Source organism: Agelaius tricolor, unplaced genomic scaffold (genome assembly GCF_023055355.1).
Source record: "Agelaius tricolor isolate 1412-34295 unplaced genomic scaffold, bAgeTri1.0.p SCAF_100, whole genome shotgun sequence".
In the NCBI taxonomy this organism is placed as follows: Eukaryota; Metazoa; Chordata; class Aves; order Passeriformes; family Icteridae; genus Agelaius; species Agelaius tricolor.
In genome coordinates, this window is record NW_027269360.1 from 417,676 (window position 1) to 440,780 (window position 23,105).

The 23,105-nt window shown below is 42.6% G+C and overlaps 1 protein-coding gene across 1 annotated transcript in view; it reads left to right on the forward strand.

Annotated features, from left to right (window-relative positions):
* LOC139586018 (maestro heat-like repeat-containing protein family member 1) overlaps positions 1–23,105 on the forward strand; it is a gene marked incomplete at its 3' end in the record, with an annotated part of 67,619 nt that overhangs the window by 22,611 nt on the left and 21,903 nt on the right. Inside the window, exons 6-9 of the mRNA XM_071419141.1 lie at positions 7,318–7,469; positions 13,641–13,781; positions 17,970–18,062; positions 22,308–22,386. Coding sequence (XP_071275242.1) covers positions 7,318–7,469; positions 13,641–13,781; positions 17,970–18,062; positions 22,308–22,386 — 465 coding nt within the window. The remainder of the gene's footprint in view (positions 1–7,317; positions 7,470–13,640; positions 13,782–17,969; positions 18,063–22,307; positions 22,387–23,105) is intronic.

The following is a 23,105-nucleotide window of genomic DNA, read 5'->3' on the forward strand; positions in this document are numbered from 1 at the left end:
AAAAACCACAGGAAAAATTCCCAAAAAAACACAGAAAAATTCCTAAAACCCCCTGAAAAATTCCCAAAAAAACCCACAGAAAATTCCCCCCAAAAAACCTGGGAAATTCCCAAAAAACCTGGAAAATTCCCCAAAAAACCACAGAAAAATTCCCCAAAAAACCCTGGAAAATTCCCAGAAAAACCCTGGAAAATTCCCCAAAAAAAACCACAGAAAAATTAAAAAAGAAAAACTGGAAAATTCCCCCCAAAAGAACAGAGAAAAATTCCCAAAAAACCACAGAGAAATTCCCAAAAAACCACAGAAAAATTCCAAAAAAACCCCACAGAAAAATTCCCAAAAAACCTGGAAAATTCCCCCAAAAAACCCGGGAAAATTCCCAAAAAAGCCCACAAAAATTCCCAAAAAAAAAACCCCGGAAAATTCCAAACAAAACCTGGAAAATTCCCACAAAACCCACAGAAAAATTCCCCAAAAAACCACAGAAAAATTCCCCAAAAAACCACAGAAAAATTCCCAAAAAAACCCTGGAAAATTCCCCAAAAAAACCACAGAAAAATTAAAAAAGAAAAACTGGAAAATTCCCCCCAAAAGAACACAGAAAAATTCCCAAAAAACCACAGAAAAATTCCCTGAAAAAACCACAGAGAAATTCCCAAAAAACCTGGAAAATTCCCCCAAAAAACCCTGGAAAATTCCCAAAAAAGCCCACAAAAATTCCCAAAAAAAACCACAGAAAAATTAAAAAAAAAAAAAAAAACAAACTGGAAAATTCCCCCCAAAAAGCCCACAAAAATTCCCAAAAAACCCACAGAAAAATTCCCAAAAAACCTGGAAAATTCCCCCAAAAAACCCTGGAAAATTCCCAAAAAAAGCTGGAAAATTCCCCCCCCAAAAAAGCACAGAAAAAATCCCAAAAAACCCCACAGAAAAATTAAAAAAAAAAAAACAACAACTGGAAAATTCCCCCCAAAAACCCTGGAAAATTCCCAAAAAAACCACAGAAAATTCCCAAAAAACCCCTGGAAAATTCCCAGAAAAACCACAGAAAATTCCCCAAAAAAACCTGGAAAAATCCCCGAAAAAAACACAGAAAAATTCCCAACAAAACTACGAAAAATTCCCAAAAAACCTTGGAAAATTCCCCCCAAAAAAACACAGAAAAATTCCCCAAAAACCCTGGAAAATTCCCAAAAAACCCACAGAAAAATTCCCAACAAAACCACAGAAAATTCCCAAAAAACCACAGAAAAAATTCCCAACAAAACCACAGAAAATTCCCAAAAAAACACAGAAAAAATTCCCAAAAAAACACAGAAAAATTCCTAAAACCCCCTGAAAAATTCCCAAAAAAACCCACAGAAAATTCCCCCCAAAAAACCTGGGAAATTCCCAAAAAACCCGGGAAAATTCCCAAAAAAGCCCACAAAAATTCCCCCAAAAACCAGAGGAAAAATTCCCCAAAAACCACAGAAAAATTCCCCAAAAAACCACAGAAAAATTCCCCCCAAGAACCCTGGAAAATTCCCAGAAAAACCCTGAAAAATTCCCAAAAAAAAACCCACAGAAAAATTAAAAAAGAAAAACTGGAAAATTCCCCCCAAAAGAACACAGAAAAATTCCCAAAAGAACACAGAAAAATTCCAAAAAAAACCCACAGAAAAATTCCCAAAAATCCTGGAAAATTCCCCCCAAAAACCCTGGAAAATTCCCAAAAAAGCCCACAAAAATTCCCAAAAAAACCCTGGAAAATTCCCAGAAAAACCACAGAAAAATTCCCCAAAAAACCACAGGAAAAATTCCCAAAAAAACCACAGAAAAATTCCAAAAAAACCCCACAGAAAAATTCCCAAAAACCAGAGGAAAAATTCCCCCAAAAAACCTGGAAAATTCTAAACAAAACCTGGAAAATTCCCAGACAAAACACAGAAAAATTCCCCCAAAAAACCCCTGGAAAATTCCCACAAAAACCACAGAAAAAATTCCCAAAAAACCACAGAAAAATTCCCCAAAAAAAACCCCGGAAAATTCCAAAAAAACCCTGGAAAATTCCCACAAAAACCACAGAAAAATTCCCACAAAAACCACAGAAAAATTCCAAAAAAACCCCACAGAAAAATAAAAAGAAAACCACAGAAAATTCCCAAAAAAACCTGGAAAATTCCCACAAAAACCACAGAAAAATTAAAAAAAAAAACACAGAAAAATTCCCCAAAAAAACCACCTGGAAAATTCCCCCAAAAACCAGAGGAAAAATTCCCCCAAAAAACCTGGAAAATTCCCACAAAAACCACAGAAAAATTCCCCAAAAAAAAACCCCGGAAGATTCCAAACAAAACCTGGAAAATTCCCAGACAAAACACAGAAAAATTCCCCAAAAAACCCCTGGAAAATTCCCCAAAAAACCACAGAAAAATTCCCGAAAAAAACACAGAAAAATTTCCCAAAAAAACCACAGAAAAATACCCAAAAACACCTGGAAAATTCCCCGAAAAAAACACAGAAAAATTCCCAACAAAACCACGAAAAATTCCCAAAAAACCCTGGAAAATTCCTCCAAAAAAAACCACAGAAAAATTCCCCAAAAACCCTGGAAAATTCCCAAAAAACCCACAGAAAAATTCCCAACAAAACCACAGAAAATTCCCAAAAAAACACAGAAAAAATCCCCAAAAAACCACAGAGAAATTCCAAAAAAAAAAAAACCCACAGAAAAAATCCCAAAAACCCTGGAAAATTCCCCAAAAAAACCATGGAAAAATTCCCCCAAAAACCAGAGGAAAAATTCCCCAAAAAACCCTGAAAATTCCCAAAAAACCACAGAAAAATCCCAAAAAAACCTTCTCCAAAAATTTCTAAACAATTCCCCAAAACCCCCCCAAAAATTCTGAAAAATTCTTTAAAAATTCAGAATAAAATCTCAAAAATTCTCTACAACATCCTCCAAAAATTCAGAGAAATCCTCCAAAAAATTCTGAAAAAAATCTCCAAAAAATTCCCTAAAAATTCTCCAAAAATAAAAGAATCCCCCCAAAATTCCCACAATTCCCCAAAAAATCCCCCAAAATTTCCCCAAATCATCCCAAAAATTCCCCAAAAATCTCAAAAAAAACCCTCCCAAAATCCTAAAACATCACTAAAAATTCCCCAAAAAATCTCACAAATCATCCTGAAAACTTCCCCAAAAATTCCTAAAAAATCCCCAAAAAATTCCCCTAAAATCCTCCAAAAATCCCCAGAACAACCCCAGAACTAATCCCAAAAATTCTCAAAAATTCCCAAAAAACTTCCCCCCAAAATTCCCACAAAACTCCCAAAAAATCCCCAAAATTTTCCTAAAATCCTCCAAAAATTCCTCAAAAAAACTCCTGAAAATTCCCCAAAAATTCCTAAAAAATCCCAAAAAATTCCCCAAAAAAATCTCCAAAAATTCCCCCAAATCATCCCAAAAATTCCCCAAAAATCTCAAATCAATCACCAAAAATCACCAAAAAATCCCCCAAAAATCTCACAAATCATCCTCAGAACTTCCCCAAAAATTCCTAAAAAATCCCAAAAGAAATCCAAAAAAATCAGAGAAACATCCCCAGAATAATCCCAAAAGTAATCACAAAAATTCCTCCAAAAATTCCCAAAAACTCCCCAAAAAATCCCCCAAAAATTCCTAAAAAATCCCCAAAATTCCACAAAAATTCCCCAAAAAAATCCTCCCAAAATGCTCCAAAAATCCTCCATAAAAAGTCCTGAAAATTCCTCCAAAAATTCCTAAAAAATCCCCAAAAATCTCAAATAAATCCCCAAAATTCCCCAAAAATCTCAAATAAATCCCCCAAAATTGCCAAAAAATCCCCCAAAAATTCTCAAAAAATCTCCCAAAAATTCCTAAAAAATCCCAAAAAATTCCACAAAAAATCCCCAAAAAATTCCTAAAAAATCCCAAAAAATTCCACAAAAAATCCCCAAAAAATCCACCAAAAATCCTCCAAAAATCCCTAAAAAATTCCCCCAAAATTTCTGAAAATTGTTAAAAAATTCAGAATCAAATCTCAAAAAATGCTCAAAAATTCTCTACAACTTCCTCCAAAAAAAATTCAGAAAAATCCTCCAAAAATTCAGAAAAAATCCCCAAAAATCCCCCCAAAATTCCCCTAAAATCCTCCAAAAATCCCTAAAAAATCCCCAAAAATCTCAAATAAATCCCCAAAAAATCCCCCAAAAATCTCACAAATCATCCTCAGAACTTCCCCAAAAATTCCTAAAAAATCCCCAAAAGATCCTCTAAAAATTCCCCCAAAATCTCCAAAAATCCCCAGAACAATCCCAAAACTAATCCCAAAAATTCCTCCAAAAATTCTGAAAAAATCCACCAAAAATCCCCAAAAAATTCCCCAAAATCCTCCCAAAATCCTCCCAAAATCCTCCAAAAATCACCCAAAAATCCCCAAAAGTCCTCCCAAAATCCTCAAAAAATCCACCAAAAATCACCAAAAATCCTCAAAAAATCCTCAAAAAATCCACCCAAAATCCTCCAAAAATCCCAAAAAATCCACCAAAAATCCTCCAAAAATTCTCCCAAAAATCCTCCCAAAATCCTCCCAAAATCGCCCAAAAATCCCCAAAAATCCTCCAAAAATCCTCCAAAAATCCCTCAAAAAAATTCCTGAAAATTACGCAAAAATTCCTAAAAAATCCCAAAAAATTGCCCAAAATATTCCCCTAAAATCCTCCAAAAATCCCCAGAAGAATCCCAAAACTAATCCCAAAAATTCCTCCAAAAATCTCCAAAAATCCCCAAAAAATTCCAAAAAAATCCCCAGAAATCCCTAAAAAATCTCAAAAGATTCTCCAAAAATCCTTCCTAAAATCCTCCAAAAATCCCAAAAAATCGTCCAAAAATCCACCAAAATTCTCCAAAAATCCCAAAAAATCCCCAAAAAATCCTCCAAAAATCCTTCCCAAAATCCCAAAAAATCCACCAAAAATCCTCCCAAAATCCTCCAAAAATCCACCAAAAATCCCCAAAAATCCCCAAAAATCCTCCCAAAATCCTCCCAAAATCCTCCAAAAATCCTCAAAAAATCCACCCAAAATCCTCCAAAAATCCCAAAAAATCCACCCAAAATCCTCCAAAAATTCTCCAAAATCCTCCAAAAATCCCCCAAAATTCCCCAAATCCACAAAAATTCCCAAAAAATCCCCAAAAATTCCCAGAATTGCTGAATTTTTGGAATTCCCAGCCCTGCAGCGTTTCAGCGAGAGCATCCAGGAGTGCCTGGCAGGGAGGGACCAGGCCTGGAGCAAAAGAGCCACAAAAATCCTCCCAAAATCCCCCAAAAATCCCCAAAAATCCCTAAAAATTTCCAAAAATTCCCAAAAATACCCACAAAACTCCCCAAAAATCCACAAAAATCCCAAAAAATCCCCAGAATTCCCAAATATTTGACATTTCCCAGCCCTGCAGCGTTTCACGAGAGCATCCAGGAGTGCCTGGCAGGGCAGGAGCAGGCCTGGAGCAAAAGAGCCACAAAATCCTCCCAAGATCCTCCCAAAATCCCCCCAAAAATCCCTCAAAAACCCCCAAAAATTCCCAAAAAATCCCCAAAAATTCCCCAAAAATCCCCAGAATTCCCCAAATATTTGAATTCCCCAGCCCTGCAGCGTTTCACGAGAGCATCCAGGAGTGCCTGGCAGGGAGGGACCAGGCCTGGAGCAAAAGAGCCACAAAATCCTCCCAAAATCCCTCAAAAATCCCTCAAAAAACTCCTGAAAATTCCACAAAAATTCCCCAAAAATTCCCCAAAAATACCCACAAAAATTCCCAAAAATCCACCAAAAATTCCCTAAAAATTCCCAGAATTCCCCAAATATTTGACATTCCCCAGCCCTGCAGCGTTTCACGAGAGCATCCAGGAGTGCCTGGCAGGGCGGGACCAGGCCTGGAGCAAAAGAGCCACAAAAATCCTCCAAAAATCCCCCAAAAACCCTCCAAAAACCCTCCAAAAATCCCCCCAAAAATCCCTCAAAAATCCCCAAAAATTCCCAAAATCCACGAAAAATTCCCCAAAAATCCCTAGAATTCCCAAATTTTTTGGAATTCCCAGCCCTGCAGCGTTTCACGAGAGCATCCAGGAGTGCCTGGCAGGGCAGGACCAGGCCTGGAGCAAAAGAGCCACAAAATCCTCCCAAAATCCCTCAAAAAACTCCTGAAAATTCCACAAAAATTCCTAAAAAATCCCAAAAATACCCACAAAACTCGCCAAAAATTCCCAGAAAATCCCCAAAAATTCTCAGAATTCCCCAAATATTTGAATTCTCCAGCCCTGCAGCGTTTCACGAGAGCATCCAGGAGTGCCTGGCAGGGCGGGACCAGGCCTGGAGCAAAAGAGCCACAAAAATCCTCCCAAAATTCCTCAAAAAAACTCCTGAAAATTCCACAAAAATTCCTAAAAAATCCCAAAAATACCCACAAAACTCCCCAAAAATCCCAGAAAATTCCCAGAATTGCTGATATTTTGGAATCCCCAGCCCTGCAGCGTTTCACGAGAGCATCCAGGAGTGCCTGGCAGGGAGGGACCAGGCCCGGAGCAGAAGAGCCACAAAAATCCTCCCAAAATCCTCCAAAAATCCTCCAAAAATCCCCAAAAATCCCTCAAAAATCCTCCAAAAATCCCCAAAAATTCCCAAAAAATTCCCAGAATTCCCAAATATTTGAATTCCCAGCCCTGCAGCGTTTCACGAGAGCATCCAGGAGTGCCTGGCAGGGCGGGACCAGGCCTGGAGCAAAAGAGCCACAAAATCCTCCCAAAATCCCTCAAAAAACTCCTGAAAATTCCACAAAAATTCCTAAAAAATCCCAAAAATACCCACAAAACTCGCCAAAAATTCCCAAAAAATCCCCAAAAATTCTCAGAATTCCCCAAATATTTGAATTCTCCAGCCCTGCAGCGTTTCACGAGAGCATCCAGGAGTGCCTGGCAGGGCGGGACCAGGCCTGGAGCAAAAGAGCCACAAAAATCCTCCCAAAATCCTCCCAAAATCCTCCAAAAACCCTCCAAAAATCCCCAAAAAAATCCCAAAAAATCCCCAAAATTCCCAGAAGTGCTGATTTTTTGGGATTCCCAGCCCTGCAGCGTTTCACGAGAGCATCCAGGAGTGCCTGGCAGGGCAGGAGCAGGCCCGGAGCAAAAGAGCCACAAAAATCCTCCCAAAATCCCCCAAAATCCTCCAAAAATCCTCCAAAAATCCCCAAAAAATTCCAAAAAATCCCCCAAAAATCCCCCAAATCCCCAGAATTCCCAATTTTTTTGGTATCCCCAGCCCTGCAGCGTTTCAGCGAGAGCATCCAGGAGTACCTGGCAGGGCAGGAGCAGGGCCCCGACCCCACCGTGCGCGGGGACGCCTTCGCTCCCGAGCTGGGGGCGGCCTTCGACACCCTCAGCCTGCAGTGGGCACAGAGCAGGGACGGCAAGGTGGGAATGGATTGGGGTTTATGGGATTTATGGGATTTATGGGGTTTATGGGGTTTATGGGATTGGGTTTGGGGTTTGGGATTGGGGTTTATGGGGTTGGGATTGGGGTTTGGGGTCAGGGATGGAGCGGCCTTCGATACCCTGAGCCTGCACTGGGCGCAGAGCAGGGACGGAAAGGTGGGAATGGATTGGGGTTTATGGGATTTATGGGATTTATGGGATTGGGGTTTGGGGTTTGGGGTTTATGGGATTGGGATTGGGGTTTGGGGTTTGGGACATTGGGATTGGGGTTTGGGATCAGGGATTGGGGTTTATGGGACTGGGGTTTGGGACATTGGGATTGGGGTTTGGGATCAGGGATGGAGCCGCCTTCGACACCCTCAGCCTGCAGTGGGCACAGAGCAGGGACGGCAAGGTGGGAATGGATTGGGGTTTATGGGGTTTATGGGACTGGGGTTTATGGGATTTGGGGTTTACGGGATTGGGCTTTGGGGTTGGGGTTTTATGGGTTTGGGATCAGGGATGGAGCGGCCTTCGACACCCTGAGCCTGCACTGGGCACAGAGCAAGGAGGGCAAGGTGGGAATGGGGGTTATGGGATTGGGGTTTGGGATTGGGGTTTATGGGGTTTGGGGTTTATGGGATTGGGATTGGGGTTTGGGTCATTGGGATTGGGGTTTGGCATCAGGGATATTGGGATTGGGGTTTGGGATTTATGGGGTTTGGGGTGTTTGGGGTTTGAGATTGGGGTTTGGGGTTTATGGGATTGGGGTTTGGGATCAGGGATGGAGCGGCCTTCGACACCCTGAGCCTGCAGTGGGCGCAGAGCAGGGAGGGCAGGGTGGGAATGGGATTGGGGTTTATGGGGTTTGGGTTTGGGGTGTATGGGATTGGGGTTTGGGGTTTATGGGATTGGGGTTTATGGGATTGGGGTTTGGGTTTATGGGATTGGGATTGGGGTTTGGGATCAGGGATGGAGCCGCCTTTGACACCCTCAGCCTGCAGTGGGCGCAGAGCGGGGACAGCAAGGTGGGAATGGGGTTTATGGGGTTTATGGGGTTTGGGGTTTGGGGTTTATGGGATTGGGGTTTATGGGGTTTGGATTGTGGTTTATGGGATTGGGATTGGGGTTTGGGACATTGGGACTGGGGTTTGGGATCAGGGATGGAGCCGCCTTTGACACCCTGAGCCTGCAGTGGGCACAGAGCAGGGACGGCAAGGTGGGAATGGGGTTTATGGGGTTTATGGGGTTTATGGGATTTATGGGATTGGGGTTTGGGGTTGGGGTTTATGGGATTGGGGTTTATGGGATTGGGATTGGGTTTGGGGTTTGGGATCAGGGATGGAGCGGCCTTCGACACCCTGAGCCTGCACTGGGCTGGCAGCAGGGAGGGCAAGGTGGGAATGGGATTGGGATTGGAAGTTTTTTGGGATTCGGATTTTGGGGTTTGGGGATTTATAGGGTTTGGGGATTTATGGGGTTTGGGGATTTATAGGGTTTGGGGATTTATGAGGTTTGGGGTTTGGGATTGAGATCAGGGATTTGGGGTGTTTGGGGGGATTGGGGTTTGGGATCAGGGATGGAGCCGCCTTCGACACCCTGAGCCTGCACTGGGCACAGAGCAGGGATGGGAAGGTGGGAATGGATTGGGGTTTATGGGGTTTATGGGATTGGGGTGTATGACATTGGGTTTGGGGTTTGGGGTTGGGGTTTGGGACATTGGGATTGGGGTTTATGGGATTGGGATTGGGGTGTATGGGATTGGGGTTTATGGGGTTTGGGGTTTGGGTTTATGGGGTTTGGGGTTTGGGTTTATGGGGTTTGGGGTTTGGGTTTATGGGATTGGGATTGGGGTTTGGGATCAGGGATGGAGCTGCCTCCGACACCCTGAGCCTGCGCTGGGCACAGAGCAGGGATGGGAAGGTGGGAATGGATTGGGGTTTATGGGATTGGGATTGGGGTTTATGGGATTGGGGTTTGGGATCAGGGATTGGGGTTTGGGACATTGGGATTGGGATTGGGATTGGGGTTTGGGATCAGGGATGGAGCTGCCTTCGACACCCTGAGCCTGCACTGGGCTGGCAGCAGGGAGGGCAAGGTGGGAATGGGGTCAGGATTTGGGGTTTATGGGATTGGGATTGGGGTTTGGTATCAGGGATTTGGGATTGGGGTTTGGGATCTGGGATTTGGGGTTTGGGACATTGGGATTGGGGTTTGGGACATTGGGGTTTGGGGTTTATGGGATTGGGATTGGGGTTTGGGATCAGGGATGGAGCCGCCTCCGACACCCTGAGCCTGCGCTGGGCGCAGAGCAGGGAGGGCAAGGTGGGAATGGGATTGGGGTTTATGGGATTGGGATTGGGGTGTATGGGATTGGGGTTTGGGGTTGGGGTTTGGGATCTGGGATTGGGGTTTATGGGATTGGGGTTTATGGGTTTGGGATTGGGGTTTGGGTCATTGGGATTGGGGTTTGGGATCAGGGATGGAGCCGCCTTCGACACCCTGAGCCTGCGCTGGGCTCAGAGCAGGGAGGGCAAGGTGGGAATGGATTGGGGTTTATGGGATTGGGATTGGGGTTTGGCATCAGGGATATTGGGATTGGGGTTTGGGATTTATGGGGTTTGGGGTGTTTGGGGTTTGAGATTGGGGTTTGGGGTCAGGGTGTGGGGTTTGGGACATTGGGATTGGGGTTTGGGATCAGGGATGGAGCCGCCTTTGACACCCTGAGCCTGCAGTGGGCACAGAGCAGGGAGGGCAAGGTGGGAATGGCAATGGGGTTTATGGGATTGGGGTTTATGGGGTTGGGGTTTGGGATCAGGGATTGGGGTTTGGGACATTGGGATTGGGATTGGGATTGGGGTTTGGGGTTTATGGGGTTGGGATTGGGGTTTGGGATCAGGGATGGAGCCGCCTTTGACACCCTGAGCCTGCAGTGGGCACAGAGCAGGGAGGGCAAGGTGGGAATGGCAATGGGGTTTATGGGATTGGGGTTTATGGGGTTGGGGTTTGGGATCAGGGATTGGGGTTTGGGACATTGGGATTGGGATTGGGATTGGGGTTTGGGGTTTATGGGGTTGGGATTGGGGTTTGGGATCAGGGATGTAGCCGCCTTTGACACCCTGAGCCTGCAGTGGGCACAGAGCAGGGAGGGCAAGGTGGGAATGGCAATGGGGTTTATGGGATTGGGATTGGGGTGTATGGGATTGGGGTTTGGGGTTTATGGGATTGGGGTTTATGGGTTTGGGATTGGGGTTTGGGTCATTGGGATTGGGGTTTGGGATCAGGGATGGAGCCGCCTTCGGCACCCTGAGCCTGCAGTGGGCACAGAGCAGGGAGGGCAAGGTGGGAATGGCAATGGGATTGGGGTTTATGGAGTTGGGATTTGGGGTGTTTGGGGTTTGGGGTTTGGAGTTTGGGGTTTGGAGTTTGGGGTTGGGGTTGGGGTTTGGGATGTTTGGGCTTTGGAATGTTTGGGGTTTGCGGTTGGGGATTGGGGTTTAGGATTTGGAGTTTGGCTTTGGGGTTTGGGATGTTTGGGGTTGGGATCAGGGATCAGGGCTGGGCACAGAGCTGGGACGGGAAGGTGGGAACGGGATTGGGATTGGGATTGGGATTGGGACAATGGGATTGGAACATTAAGATTGGGATTGGGAGGTTGGGACATTGGGATATTGGGACATTGGGATATTGGGACATTGGGACATTGGGACGTTGGGATGTTGGGACATTGGGATATTGGGACATTGGGATATTGGGATATTGGGATGTTGGGATGTTGGGACATTGGGATATTGGGACATTGGGATATTGGGATATTGGGACGTTGGGACATTGGGACATTGGGACATTGGACATTGGGACATTGGGATATTGGGACATTGGGACATTGGGATATTGGGATATTGGGATATTGGGATATTGGGACATTGGGATATTGGGATATTGGGATATTGGGACATTGGGATATTGGGACATTGGGATATTGGGATATTGGGACGTTGGGACATTGGGACATTGGGACATTGGGACATTGGGATGTTGGGACATGGGGATGTTGGGACATGGGGATATTGGGACATGGGGATATTGGGACATTGGGATATTGGGATATTGGGACGTTGGGACATTGGGACATTGGGACATTGGACATTGGGACATTGGGACATTGGGACATTGGGACATTGGGACATTGGGACATTGGGACATTGGGATATTGGGATATTGGGACATTGGGACATTGGGACATTGGGACATTGGGACATTGGGATATTGGGATATTGGGACATTGGGACATTGGGATATTGGGACATTGGGACATTGGGACATTGGGACATTGGGACATTGGGATATTGGGATGTTGGGATATTGGGATATTGGGATTTGGGAATGGGATTGGGGAAGTGGCGATTGGCATTGGAGTTTGAGGTTTGGGATGTTTGGGGTTTGGGATTTTTGGGATGTTTGGGGTTTGGTGTTTGGAGTTTGGGGTTTGGGATCAGAGATGTACCCAGAGACTCAACAGGAAGGTGGGAATGGGGTTTGGGATTGGGATTGGGATTGGCGTTTGGGGTTTGAGATCAGGTTTGGGATTGGGGTTTGGGATCGGGTTTGGGATCGGGTTTGGGGTTGGGGTTTGGGATTTGGGATCAGGCTTGGGATTGGGGTTTGGGATCGGGGTTTAGGATCACATTTGGGATGGGGTTTGGGATCAGGTTTGGGATTTGGGTTTGGGATGGGGTTTGGGATCAGGTTTAGGATCACGTTTGGGATCGGGTTTGGGATCACGTTTGGGATGGGATCGGATTTGGGATCAGGTTTGGGATCACGTTTAGGATCAGGTTTGGGATGGGGTTTGGGGTTTGCGTTTGGGATTTGGGGTTTGGGATTGCGATTAGGATTGGGATCGGGGTTTAGGATCACGTTTAGGATCAGGTTTGGGATCATGTTTGGGATGGGTTTGTATCAGGTTTAGGATCAGGTTTAGGACCAGGTTTGGGATCAGGTTTGGGATCATGTTTGGGATCACGTTTAGGATCACGTTTATGATCCCATTTGGGATCAGGTTTAGGATCACATTTATGATCAGGTTTATGATCACATTGGGGTCAGGTTTGGGATCGGGTTTGGGATTGGGGTTTGGGATGGGGTTTGTATCAGGTTTAGGATCAGGTTTGGGATGGGATTTGGGATCACATTTGGGATCACATTTGGGATCAGGTTTAGGATCAGGTTTGGGATGGGCTTTGGGATCAGGTTTAGGATCAGGTTTGGGATCACGTTTGGGATCAGGTTTAGGATCAGGTTTCGGGTCAGGCTTAGGATCTGGTTTAGAATCATTTTTAGGATCATGTTAGGGATCGGGGTTTGGGATGGGGTTTGTATCAGGTTGATGACCAGGTTGATGACCAGGTTTAGGATCAGGTTTCGGGTCAGGCTTAGGATCTGGTTTAGAATCATTTTTAGGATCATGTTAGGGATCGGGGTTTGGGATGGGGTTTGTATCAGGTTGATGACCAGGTTGATGACCAGGTTTAGGATCAGGTTTGGGATGGGATTTGGGATCAGGTTTGGGATCATGTTTAGGATCACATTTGGGATCACATTTGGGATCAGGTTTATGATCCCATTTATGATCAGGTTTATGATCACATTGGGGTCAGGTTTGGAATCGGGATTGGGGTTTGGGATGGGGTTTGGGATCAGGTTTAGGATCAGGTTTGGGATGGGGTTTGGGATCACGTTTAGGATCACGTTTATGATCCCATTTGGGATCAGGTTTAGGATCAGGTTTGGGATCAGGTTTATGATCCCATTTGGGATCAGGTTTGGGATCATGTTTAGGATCAGGTTTGGGATCACATTTGGGATCGTGTTTATGATCCCATTTGGGATGGGGTTTGGGATCACATTTAGGATGACATTTAGGATCACATTTATGATCCCATTTGGGATGGGGTTTGGGATCAGGTTTAGGATCACATTTGGGATCACATTTGGGATCAGGTTTAGGATCAGGTTTGGGATGGGCTTTGGGATCAGGTTTAGGATCAGGTTTGGGATCAGGTTTATGATCCCATTTAGGGATGGGGTTTGGGATCCCATTTAGGATCCCATTTCTGATCCCATTTAGGATCAGGCCCCCCATCTTTTCCCCTTTTTCCCCCATCCCAGGTGCGCCAGGCGGTGCTGGAGGCCCTGGGCCCCATGAGCTCCCTGATCCCCCCGGAGAAGCTGCAGGAGCAGCTCCCAAAGCTCCTCCCCAGCATCCTCGGCCTCTACAAGAAACACCCGGAGCCCTTCCCCATCTCCAAGGTCTGCAAATCCCTGCCCAAAACTTGGGAATTTTCCTGGATTTTTCCTGGATTTTTTCTCCAGTTTATTCCGAATTTATCCCGATTTTTTCTTGAATTTATTCTGGATTTTTCCAGCATTTTTCTCGAATTTATTCTGAATTTATCCCGATTTTTTTCTGGAATTTTTCCTGGATTTTTCCAGGATTTTCCCCAAATTTCCCCCATTTCACTCCCAATTTTCTCCCGTTTTTTTCCCTTCACTTTTTCTAAATTTTCCCTGAATATCCCCCAGTTTCCCTGAATATTTCCCATTTTTTCCCCTGGAATTTTTCCCTTATTTTCCTCAGATTTCCCACATTTCACCTGAATTTTCCCCAAATTTTTCCTCTTTTTACCTCAGTTTTCCCAGTTTTATTCCCTGTTTTCCCTGAATTTTCCCCAAATTTTTCCTCTTTTTACCTCAATTTTTCCCCAGTTTTATTCCCTGTTTTCCCTGAATTTTTCCCAAATTTTCCCTGAATTTTCCCCTTTTTTTGACCTCAAATTTTCCCCATTGTTTTCCTTCCTTTTCCCCCATTTTTTCCCATTTATTCCCAAATTTTCCCTGAATTCCCCATGAGCTCCCTGATCCCCCAGCAGGAGCAGCTCCCAAAGCTCCTCCCCAGCATCCTCGGCCTCTACAAGAAACACCCGGAGCCCTTTCCCATCTCCAAGGTCTGCAAATTCCTGCCCAAAACTTGGGAATTTTCCTGGATTTTTCCTGGATTTTTCCAGCATTTTTTTCCTCCAGTTTATTCTGAATTTATCCTGAATTTTTCTGAATTTATTCTGGATTTTTCCAGCATTTTTTCTTGAATTATTCTGAATTTATCTCAAATTTTTCTGGAATTTTTCCTGGATTTTTCCAGGATTTTCCCCCATTTCACTCCCAATTTTCTCTCTTTTTTCCCCTTCAATTTTTCCAAATTTTCCCTGGTTTTCCCCCAGTTTCCCTGAATATTTCCCAATTTTTCCCCAAATTTTCCCTTATTTTCCTCAGATTTCCCACATTTCACCTGAATTTTCCCCAAATTTTTCCTCTTTTTTCCTGAATTTTCCCCAATTTTATTCCCTGTTTTCCCTGAATTTTCCCCAATTTTATTCCCTGTTTTCCATGATTTTCCCCCTTTTTTGATCTCAAATTTTCCCCATTGTTTTCCTTCCTTTTCCCCAATGTTTTCCCCAATATTTTCCCAAATTTTCCAGCATTTTTTCCTTGAACTTATTCTGGATTTTTCCAGCATTTTTCTCGAATTTATTCCGAATTTATCCCAGATTTTTCTGGAATTTATCCTGGATTTTTCCAGGATTTTCCCCAAATTTCCCCCCATTTTACTCCCTTCAATTTTTCCAAATTTTCCCCGAATTTCCCCACATTTTCCCCCAGTTTCCCTGAATATTTCCCATTTTTCCCCTGGAATTTTCCCTTATTTTCCTCCTATTTCCCACATTTCACCTGAATTTTCCCCAAATTTTTCCTCTTTGTACCTAATTTTTCCCAGTTTTATTCCCTGTTTTCCCTGAATTTTTCCCAAATTGTCCCCGAATTTTTCCCCTTTTTTGACCTCAAATTTTCTCCATTTTTTCCTGCCTTTTCCCAAATATTTTCCCAAATTTTCCAGCATTTTTTCTCGAATTTATTCTGGATTTTCCCAGCATTTTTTCTCGAATTTATTCTGAATTTATCCCGATTTTTTCTGGATTTTTTCCTGGATTTTCCCAGGATTTTCCCCAAATTTCCCCCCATTTTACTCCCTTCAATTTTTCTGAATTCTCCTTGAATTTCCCCCTGGTTTTCCCCCAGTTTCCCTGAATGTTTCCCATTTTTTCCCCTGGAATTTTCCCTTATTTTCCTCAGATTTCCCACATTTCACCTGAATTTTCCCCAAATTTTTCCTCTTTTTACCTCAATTTTCCCCCGTTTTATTCCCTGTTTTCCCCGAATTTCCCCCTTTTTTTACCCTCAAATTTTCCCCATTGTTTTCCTTCTTTTTCCCCCATTTTTTCCCAAATATTCCCAAATTTTCCCCCCAAAATCCCATTAATTTTCCCCCATATTTCCCCCATATTCTCCCCTCAATTTCCCCCAATTTTCCTCATATTTTCCCCTCAATTTTTCCCATATTGCCCCATATTTTCCCCTCAATTTCCCCCTCAATTTCCCCCATATTTTCCCCTCAATTTCCCCCATATTTTCCCCCCAATTTCCCCATATTTTCCCCAATTTCCTCCATTTTTTCCCTCAATTTCCCCCATATTTTCCCCTCAATTTCCCCCCAATTTCCCCATATTTTCCCCTCAATTTTCCCCCAATTTCCCCCAACTTTCCCCCATATTTTCCCCTCAATTTCCCCCATATTTCCCCCTCAATTTCCCCATATTTCCCCCATATTTCCCCCATATTTCCCCCATATTTTCCCCTCAAATTTTCTCCTCCATTTCCCCTCTATTTCCCCATATTTCCCCCTCAAATTTCCCCCATATTTTCCCCTCAATTTTCCCCATATTTTCCCCAATTTCCTCCATTTTTCCCCTCAAATTTCCCCCCTATTTTCCCCTCAATTTCCCCTCAATTTCCCCCATATTTTCCCCCTATTTTCCCCTCAAATTCCCCCATATTTCCCCCATATTTTCCCCCCATATTTTCCCCTCCATTTCCCCCCAATTTCCCCCATATTTTACCCCATATTTTCCCCATATTTCCCCCATATTTTCCCCCATATTTCCCCCTCAGTTTTCCCCATATTTTCCCTCAATTTCCTCCAATTTCCCCCATATTCCCCCTCAATTTCCCCCATATTTCCCCCATATTTTCCCCCATTTTTCCCCTCAAATTTCCCCATATTTTCCCCTCAATTTCCCCAAATTTTCCCCATATTTCCCCTCAATTTCCCCCATATTTTCCCTTCAGTTTTCCCCATATTTTCCCCTCAATTTCCCCCATATTTTCCCCTCAATTTCCCCTCAATTTCCCCCAATTTCCCCATATTTTCCCCTCAATTTTTCCCATATAGCCCCATATTTTCCCCTCAATTTCCCCTCAATTTTCCCCTCAATTTCCCCCATATTTACCCTCAATTTCCCCCTATTTTCCCCATATTTTCCCCTCAATTTTTCCCATATTTTCCCCCATATTTTCCCCCATATTTTCCCCCATATTTTCCCCCATATTTTCCCCCATTTTTTCCCCTCCATTTCCCTAAATTTCCCCATATTTTCCCCCATATTTTCCCCCAATTTCCCCCATATTTTCCCCTCAAATTTCTCCCAATTTCCCCTCATTTTTCCCCCATATTTTCCCCTCAATTTCCCCCATATTTTCCCTCAATTTCCCTCATATTTCCCCCATATTTTCCCCTCAATTTCCCCCATAATTTCTCCCCAATTTCCCCCCTATTTTCCCCTCAATTTCCCCCATTTTTCCCCATAATTTCCCCATAATTTTCCCCATATTTTTCCTTCAATTTCCCCCATATTAGCCCCTTTATTTCCCCTTTATTTCCCCATATTTCCCCCTCAATTTCCCCCATATTTTCCCCTCAATTTCCCCCATATTTTCCCCTCAATTTCCCCTCTATTTCCCCATATTTTCCCCTCAATTTCCCCAAATTTTCCCCTCAATTTCCCCATATTTTCCCCTCTATTTCCCCATATTTTCCCCCTCAATTTCCCCCATATTTCCCCCATATTTTCCCCATATTTCCCCCTCAATTTTCCCCATATTTTCCCCATTTTTCCCCCATATTTTCCCCTCAATTTCCCCTGAATTTTCTCCAAATTTTCTCCAATTTTTCCCCCAAATTTCCCCCATATTTTCCCCTCAAATTTCCCCTCAATTTTCCCCTCAATTTCCCCTCATTTTCCCCCAACTTTCCCCATATTTCCCCCATATTTCCCCCTCAATTTCCCCTCTCTTTCCCCATATTTCCCCCTCAATTTCCCCCATATTTTCCCCATATTTTCCCCATATTTTCCCCCATATTTCCCCCATATTTTCCCCCATATTTCCCCCATATTTTCCCCAATTTCCCCCATATTTCCCCCATATTTTCCCCCATATTTTCCCCCATATTTCCCCCTCAATTTCCCCCTCAATTTCCCCCATATTTCCCCCATATTTTCCCCATTTTTTCCCCTCAATTTCCCCTATTTTCCCATCTTTTTGCAGAGCCTGTGCCAGGTGCTGGAGGCCGCGGTGGCTCTGGGCAGTCGCAGTCTGGAGGCGCAGCTGGAGCCGCTCCTGGGGGCGCTGCTGTCCCAGGTCAGCCCTTCCCATTCCCCTCACAAATTCCCTGATTTCCCTGGAAAATGACCCAAAATTCAGGATTTTCCCAAGATTTTTCCCACATTTTTATCGCTTTTTTTTCAGATTTTTTCTGAGATTTTTTCAGGTTTTTTCTGGGATTTTTCAGGATTTTATTTGGATTTTTTCTGGGAATTGTTCTGGAATTTTCTCTGGATTTTTCTTGCATTTTCCCAGGGTTTTTCTGGGTTTTTTTTAGAAATTTCCTGGATTTTTCCCGGATTTTGCTTGCATTTTTTCAGGATTTTTCCAGAAATTTCCTGGATTTTTCTTGGATTTCTCTTAGATTTTTCCCAGAATTTTTCTGGGATTTTTCAGGATTTTTCTGGGATTTTTCCAGAAATTTTGTGGATTTTTCCCAGAATTTTTTCTGGGATTTTTTCAGGATTTTTCTGGGATTTTTCCAGAAATTTCCTGGATTTTTCTTGGATTTTTCCCAGAATTTATCTAGCATTTTCCCAGGATTTTCCCAGAATTTTTCTGGGATTTTTCCAGAAATTTCCTGGATTTTTCCTGGATTTTTCCCAGAATTTATCTAGCATTTTCCCAGGATTTTCCCAGAATTTTTCTGGGATTTTTCCAGAAATTTCGTGGATTTTTCCCAGAATTTTTCTGGGATTTTTCTGGGACTTTTCTTGGATTTTTCCAGAAATTTCCTGGATTTTTCTTGGATTTTTCCCAGGATTTTTCCAGGATTTTTCTGGGATTTTTTTAGAAATTTCCTGGATTTTTCCCAGAATTTTTCTGGGATTTTTTCGGGATTTTTCTGGATTTTTCCCAGAAATTTCCTGGATTTTTCTTGGATTGTTTTTCTGGGATTTTCCCTGGATTTTTTCCAGAATTTTTCTGGGATTTTTCCTGGATTTGTCCGCGATTTTTCTTGCATTTTGCCAGAATTTTTTCAGGATTTTTCTTGGATTTCTCTTGGATTTTTTCCCAGAAATTTTCTGGGATTTTTCCTGCATTTCCCAGGATTTTTCTGGGATTTTTCCAGAAATTTCCTGGATTTTTCTTGGATTTTCCCCAGATTTTTTCTGGGATTTTTCCAGGATTTTACTTGGATTTTTCTGGGAATTGTTCTGGAATTTTGCCAGGATTTGTTCAGGATTTTTCTGGGATTTTTCTTGCAATTTCCCAGGATTTGTTCAGGATTTTTCTAGTATTTTTCCAGAAATTTCCTGGATTTTTCTTGGATTTTTCCCAGAATTTTTCTGGGGTTTTTCCAGGATTTTACTTGGATTTTTCTGGATTTTCACTGGGAATTGTTCTGGAATTTTGCCAGGGTTTTTCCAGGCTTTTTCTGGGATTTTTCTTGCAATTTCCCAGGATTTTTTCAGGATTTTCTGGGATTTTTCCAGAAATTTCCTGGGATTTTTTCCAGAAATTTCCTGGGATTTTTCTGGGATTTTTCTTGCAATTTCCCAGGATTTGTTCAGGATTTTTCTTGGATTTCTCCCAGGATTTGTTCAGGATTTTTCTTCGATTTTTCTGGAAATTTCCTGGATTTTTCTTTGATTTTTTCCCAGAATTTTTCTGGGATTTTTCCTGGATTTTTCCTGGGAATTGTTCTGGAATTTTGCCAGGAATTTTTCAGGCTTTTTCTGGGATTTTTCTTGCAATTTCCCAGGATTTTTTCAGGATTTTCTGGGATTTTTCCAGAAATTTCCTGGGATTTTTCTTGCAATTTCCCAGGATTTGTTCAGGATTTTTCTTGGATTTTTCCAGAAATGTCCTGGATTTCTCTTGGATTTTTTCTGGATTTTTTCCAGAATTTTTCTGGGATTTTTCTTGCATTTTCCCAGGATTTGTTCAGGATTTTTCTTGGATTTTTCCAGAAATTTCCTGGATTTTTCTTTGATTTTTTTCCCAGAATTGTTCTGGAATTTTTCCTGAATTTTTTTTTCTGGGATTTTTCTTGCATTTTCCCAGGATTTCCTCAGGATTTTTCTGGGATTTTTCTGGGATTTTTCTTGCAATTTCCCAGGATTTGTTCAGGATTTTTCTTGGATTTTTTCCAGAAATTTCCTGGATTTTTCCTAGAATTTTTCTGGGATTTTACTTGGATTTTCCTGGATTTTTTCTGGAATTTTTCAGGGATTTTTCTTGCATTTTCCCAGGATTTTTTCAGGATTTTCCTGGGAAATTCCCAGATTTTTCCTGGATTTTTCTTGGATTTCTCTTGGATTTTTTCCCAGAATTTTTCTGGGATTTTTCCTACAATTTCCCAGTATTTTTTTCAGGATTTTTCTTGGATTTTCCCCAGAATTTTTCTGGTGTTTTTCCTGGATTTTTACTTGGATTTTTCTGGAATTTTGCCAGGATTTTTCTGGGATTTTTCCAGGGTTTTCCCTGGATTTTTCCCAGATTTTCCCCTGGATTTTTCCCAAACTTTTCCATGATTTTACCCAGATTTTTCCCTGGATTTTTCCCAGCCTTTTCCCTGATTTTTCCCCGATTTTTCCCTGGATTTCTCCCAGATTTTTCCATGATTTTCCCCAGACTTTTCCATGATTTTTCCCAGGAAAATCTGGATTTTTCCCAGATTTTTCTAGGATTTTTCCAGATTTTTCCCTGGATTTTTTCCCAGATTTTTCCCAGACTTTTCCAGGATTTTTCCCAGATTTTCCCCTGGATTTTTCCCAGCCTTTTCCCTGGATTTTCTCCTGGATTTTTCCTAAACTTCTCCATGATTTTTCCATTATTTTCCTTGGATTTTTCCCAGCCTTTTCCCTGTTTTTTCCCTGGATTTTCCCCAGCCTTTTCCCTGATTTTTCCCTAGATTTTCCCCTGGATTTTTCCCAGACTTTTCCATTATTTTTCCTTGATTTTTCTCTGGATTTTTCCCAGACTTTTCCATTATTTTACCCAGATTTTTCCCAGGATTTTTTCCCAGCCTTTTCTCTGATTTTCCCCTGATTTTCCCCTGATTTTTCCCTGTTTTTATCCCTGATTTTTCACTGATTTTTCCCTGTTTTTTCCCTGTTTTCTCCCTGTTTTTCCCCTGATTTTTCCCTGTTTTTATCCCTGATTTTTCCCTGATTTTTCCCTGTTTTTTCCCTGTTTTCTCCCTGTTTTTTTCCCTGATTTTTCCCCTGTTTTTTCCCTGTTTTTTCCCTGGATTTTTCCCAGCCTGTTCCCAGCCTTTCCCCTGATTTTCCCCTGTTTTTTCCCTGATTTTCCCCTGATTTTCCCCTGATTTTCCTCTGATTTTTTCCCTGTTTTTCCCCTGTTTTTTCCCTGATTTTCCCCTGATTTTCCTCTGATTTTTCCCTGTTTTTCCCGTTTTTCCCCTGATTTTTCCCTGATTTTCCCCTGATTTTTCCCAGATTTTTCCCTGGATTTTTCCCAGCCTTTTCCCTGTTTTTTCCCTGATTTCCCCTGATTTTCCCCTGATTTTCCCCTGTTTTTCCCCTGTTTTTCCCCTGTTTTTTCCCTGATTTCCCCTGATTTTCCCCTGTTTTATTCCCTGATTTTCCCCTGTTTTATTCCCTGATTTTTTCCCTGTTTTTCCCCTGATTTTTCCCCTGATTTTCCCCTGTTTTTCCCTGATTTTTCCCTAGATTTTCCCCTGGATTTTTCCCAGACTTTTCCATTATTTTTCCTTGATTTTTCTCTGGATTTTTCCCAGACTTTTCCATTATTTTACCCAGATTTTTCCCAGGATTTTTTCCCAGCCTTTTCTCTGATTTTCCCCTGATTTTCCCCTGATTTTTCCATGTTTTTTCCCCTGATTTTCCCCTGATTTTCCCCTGTTTTTCCCCTGATTTTTCCCTGTTTTTTCCCTGATTTCCCCTGTTTTATTCCCTGATTTTCCCCTGTTTTTTCCCCTGATTTTCCCCTGATTTTCCCTGGATTTTTCCATGATTTTCCCAGATTTTTCCCTGGATTTTTCCCTGTTTTTTTCCCCTGTTTTTTCCCTGTTTTTCCCCTGATTTTTCCCTGTTTTTTCCCCTGTTTTTCCCCTGATTTAACCCTGATTTTCCCCTGATTTTCCCCTGATTTTCCCCTGATTTTCCCCTGTTTTTATCCCTGTTTTTCCCCTGATTTTTTCCCTGTTTTTCCCCTGATTTTCCCCTGATTTTCCCCTGATTTTCCCCTGTTTTTATCCCTGTTTTTTCCCCTGATTTTCCCCTGTTTTATCCCCTGATTTTCCCCTGATTTTCCCCTGATTTTCCCCTGTTTTTTCCCTGTTTTTCCCCTCAGATCTGTGCCCCAGCCGATCCCAAGATCCCCACGAGCAGCAAGAACCACACGGAGCTGCTGCGCTGCTTCTCTGTCCTGGGTGAGCAATTCCCAAAATTCCCAAAATTCCCAAAATTCCCCAAAATTCCCCAAATTCCTGAGACTTTTCCAGACCATGTAGAGCTGGGGAAACCCCCAAAAATCCCAATTTCCCCACATTTTCCCCCTTTTCCCCCCAGTCTTTTCCATTTTCCCCCAATTTTCCCCTTTTTCTCTCTTTTTTCTCCCACATTTTTCCACATTTTTGCCCCAATTTTCCCCTCAATTTTTTCCAATTTTCCCCCAAATTTCCCCACATTTTCCCCCTTTTCTTCCCTTTTTTCCTCCCATATTTTTTCCATATTTTTCCCATACTTTCCTACATTTTTCCCCCTTTTCCCCAATTTTCCCCTCAATTTTTTCCAATTTTCCCCCAAATTTCCCCACATTTCCCCCTTTTCTTCCCTTTTTTCCTCCCATATTTTTCCCTGTACTTTTTTACATTTTCCCCCCTTTTCCCCCAATTTTCCCCCAATTTTCCCCTCAATTTTTTCCAGTTTCTCCCCTTTTCCTCTCTTTTTCCCTCCCATATTTTTTCCATATTTTTCCCATATTTTCCTACATTTTTCCCCCCTTTTCCCCCAATTTTCCCCCAAATTTCCCCTCAATTTTTCCCCACATTTTCCCCCTTTTCCTCTTTTTTTCCTCCCATATTTTTCCCATACTTTCCTACATTTCCCCCAATTTTCCCCCAAATTTCCCCACATTTCTCCCCTTTTC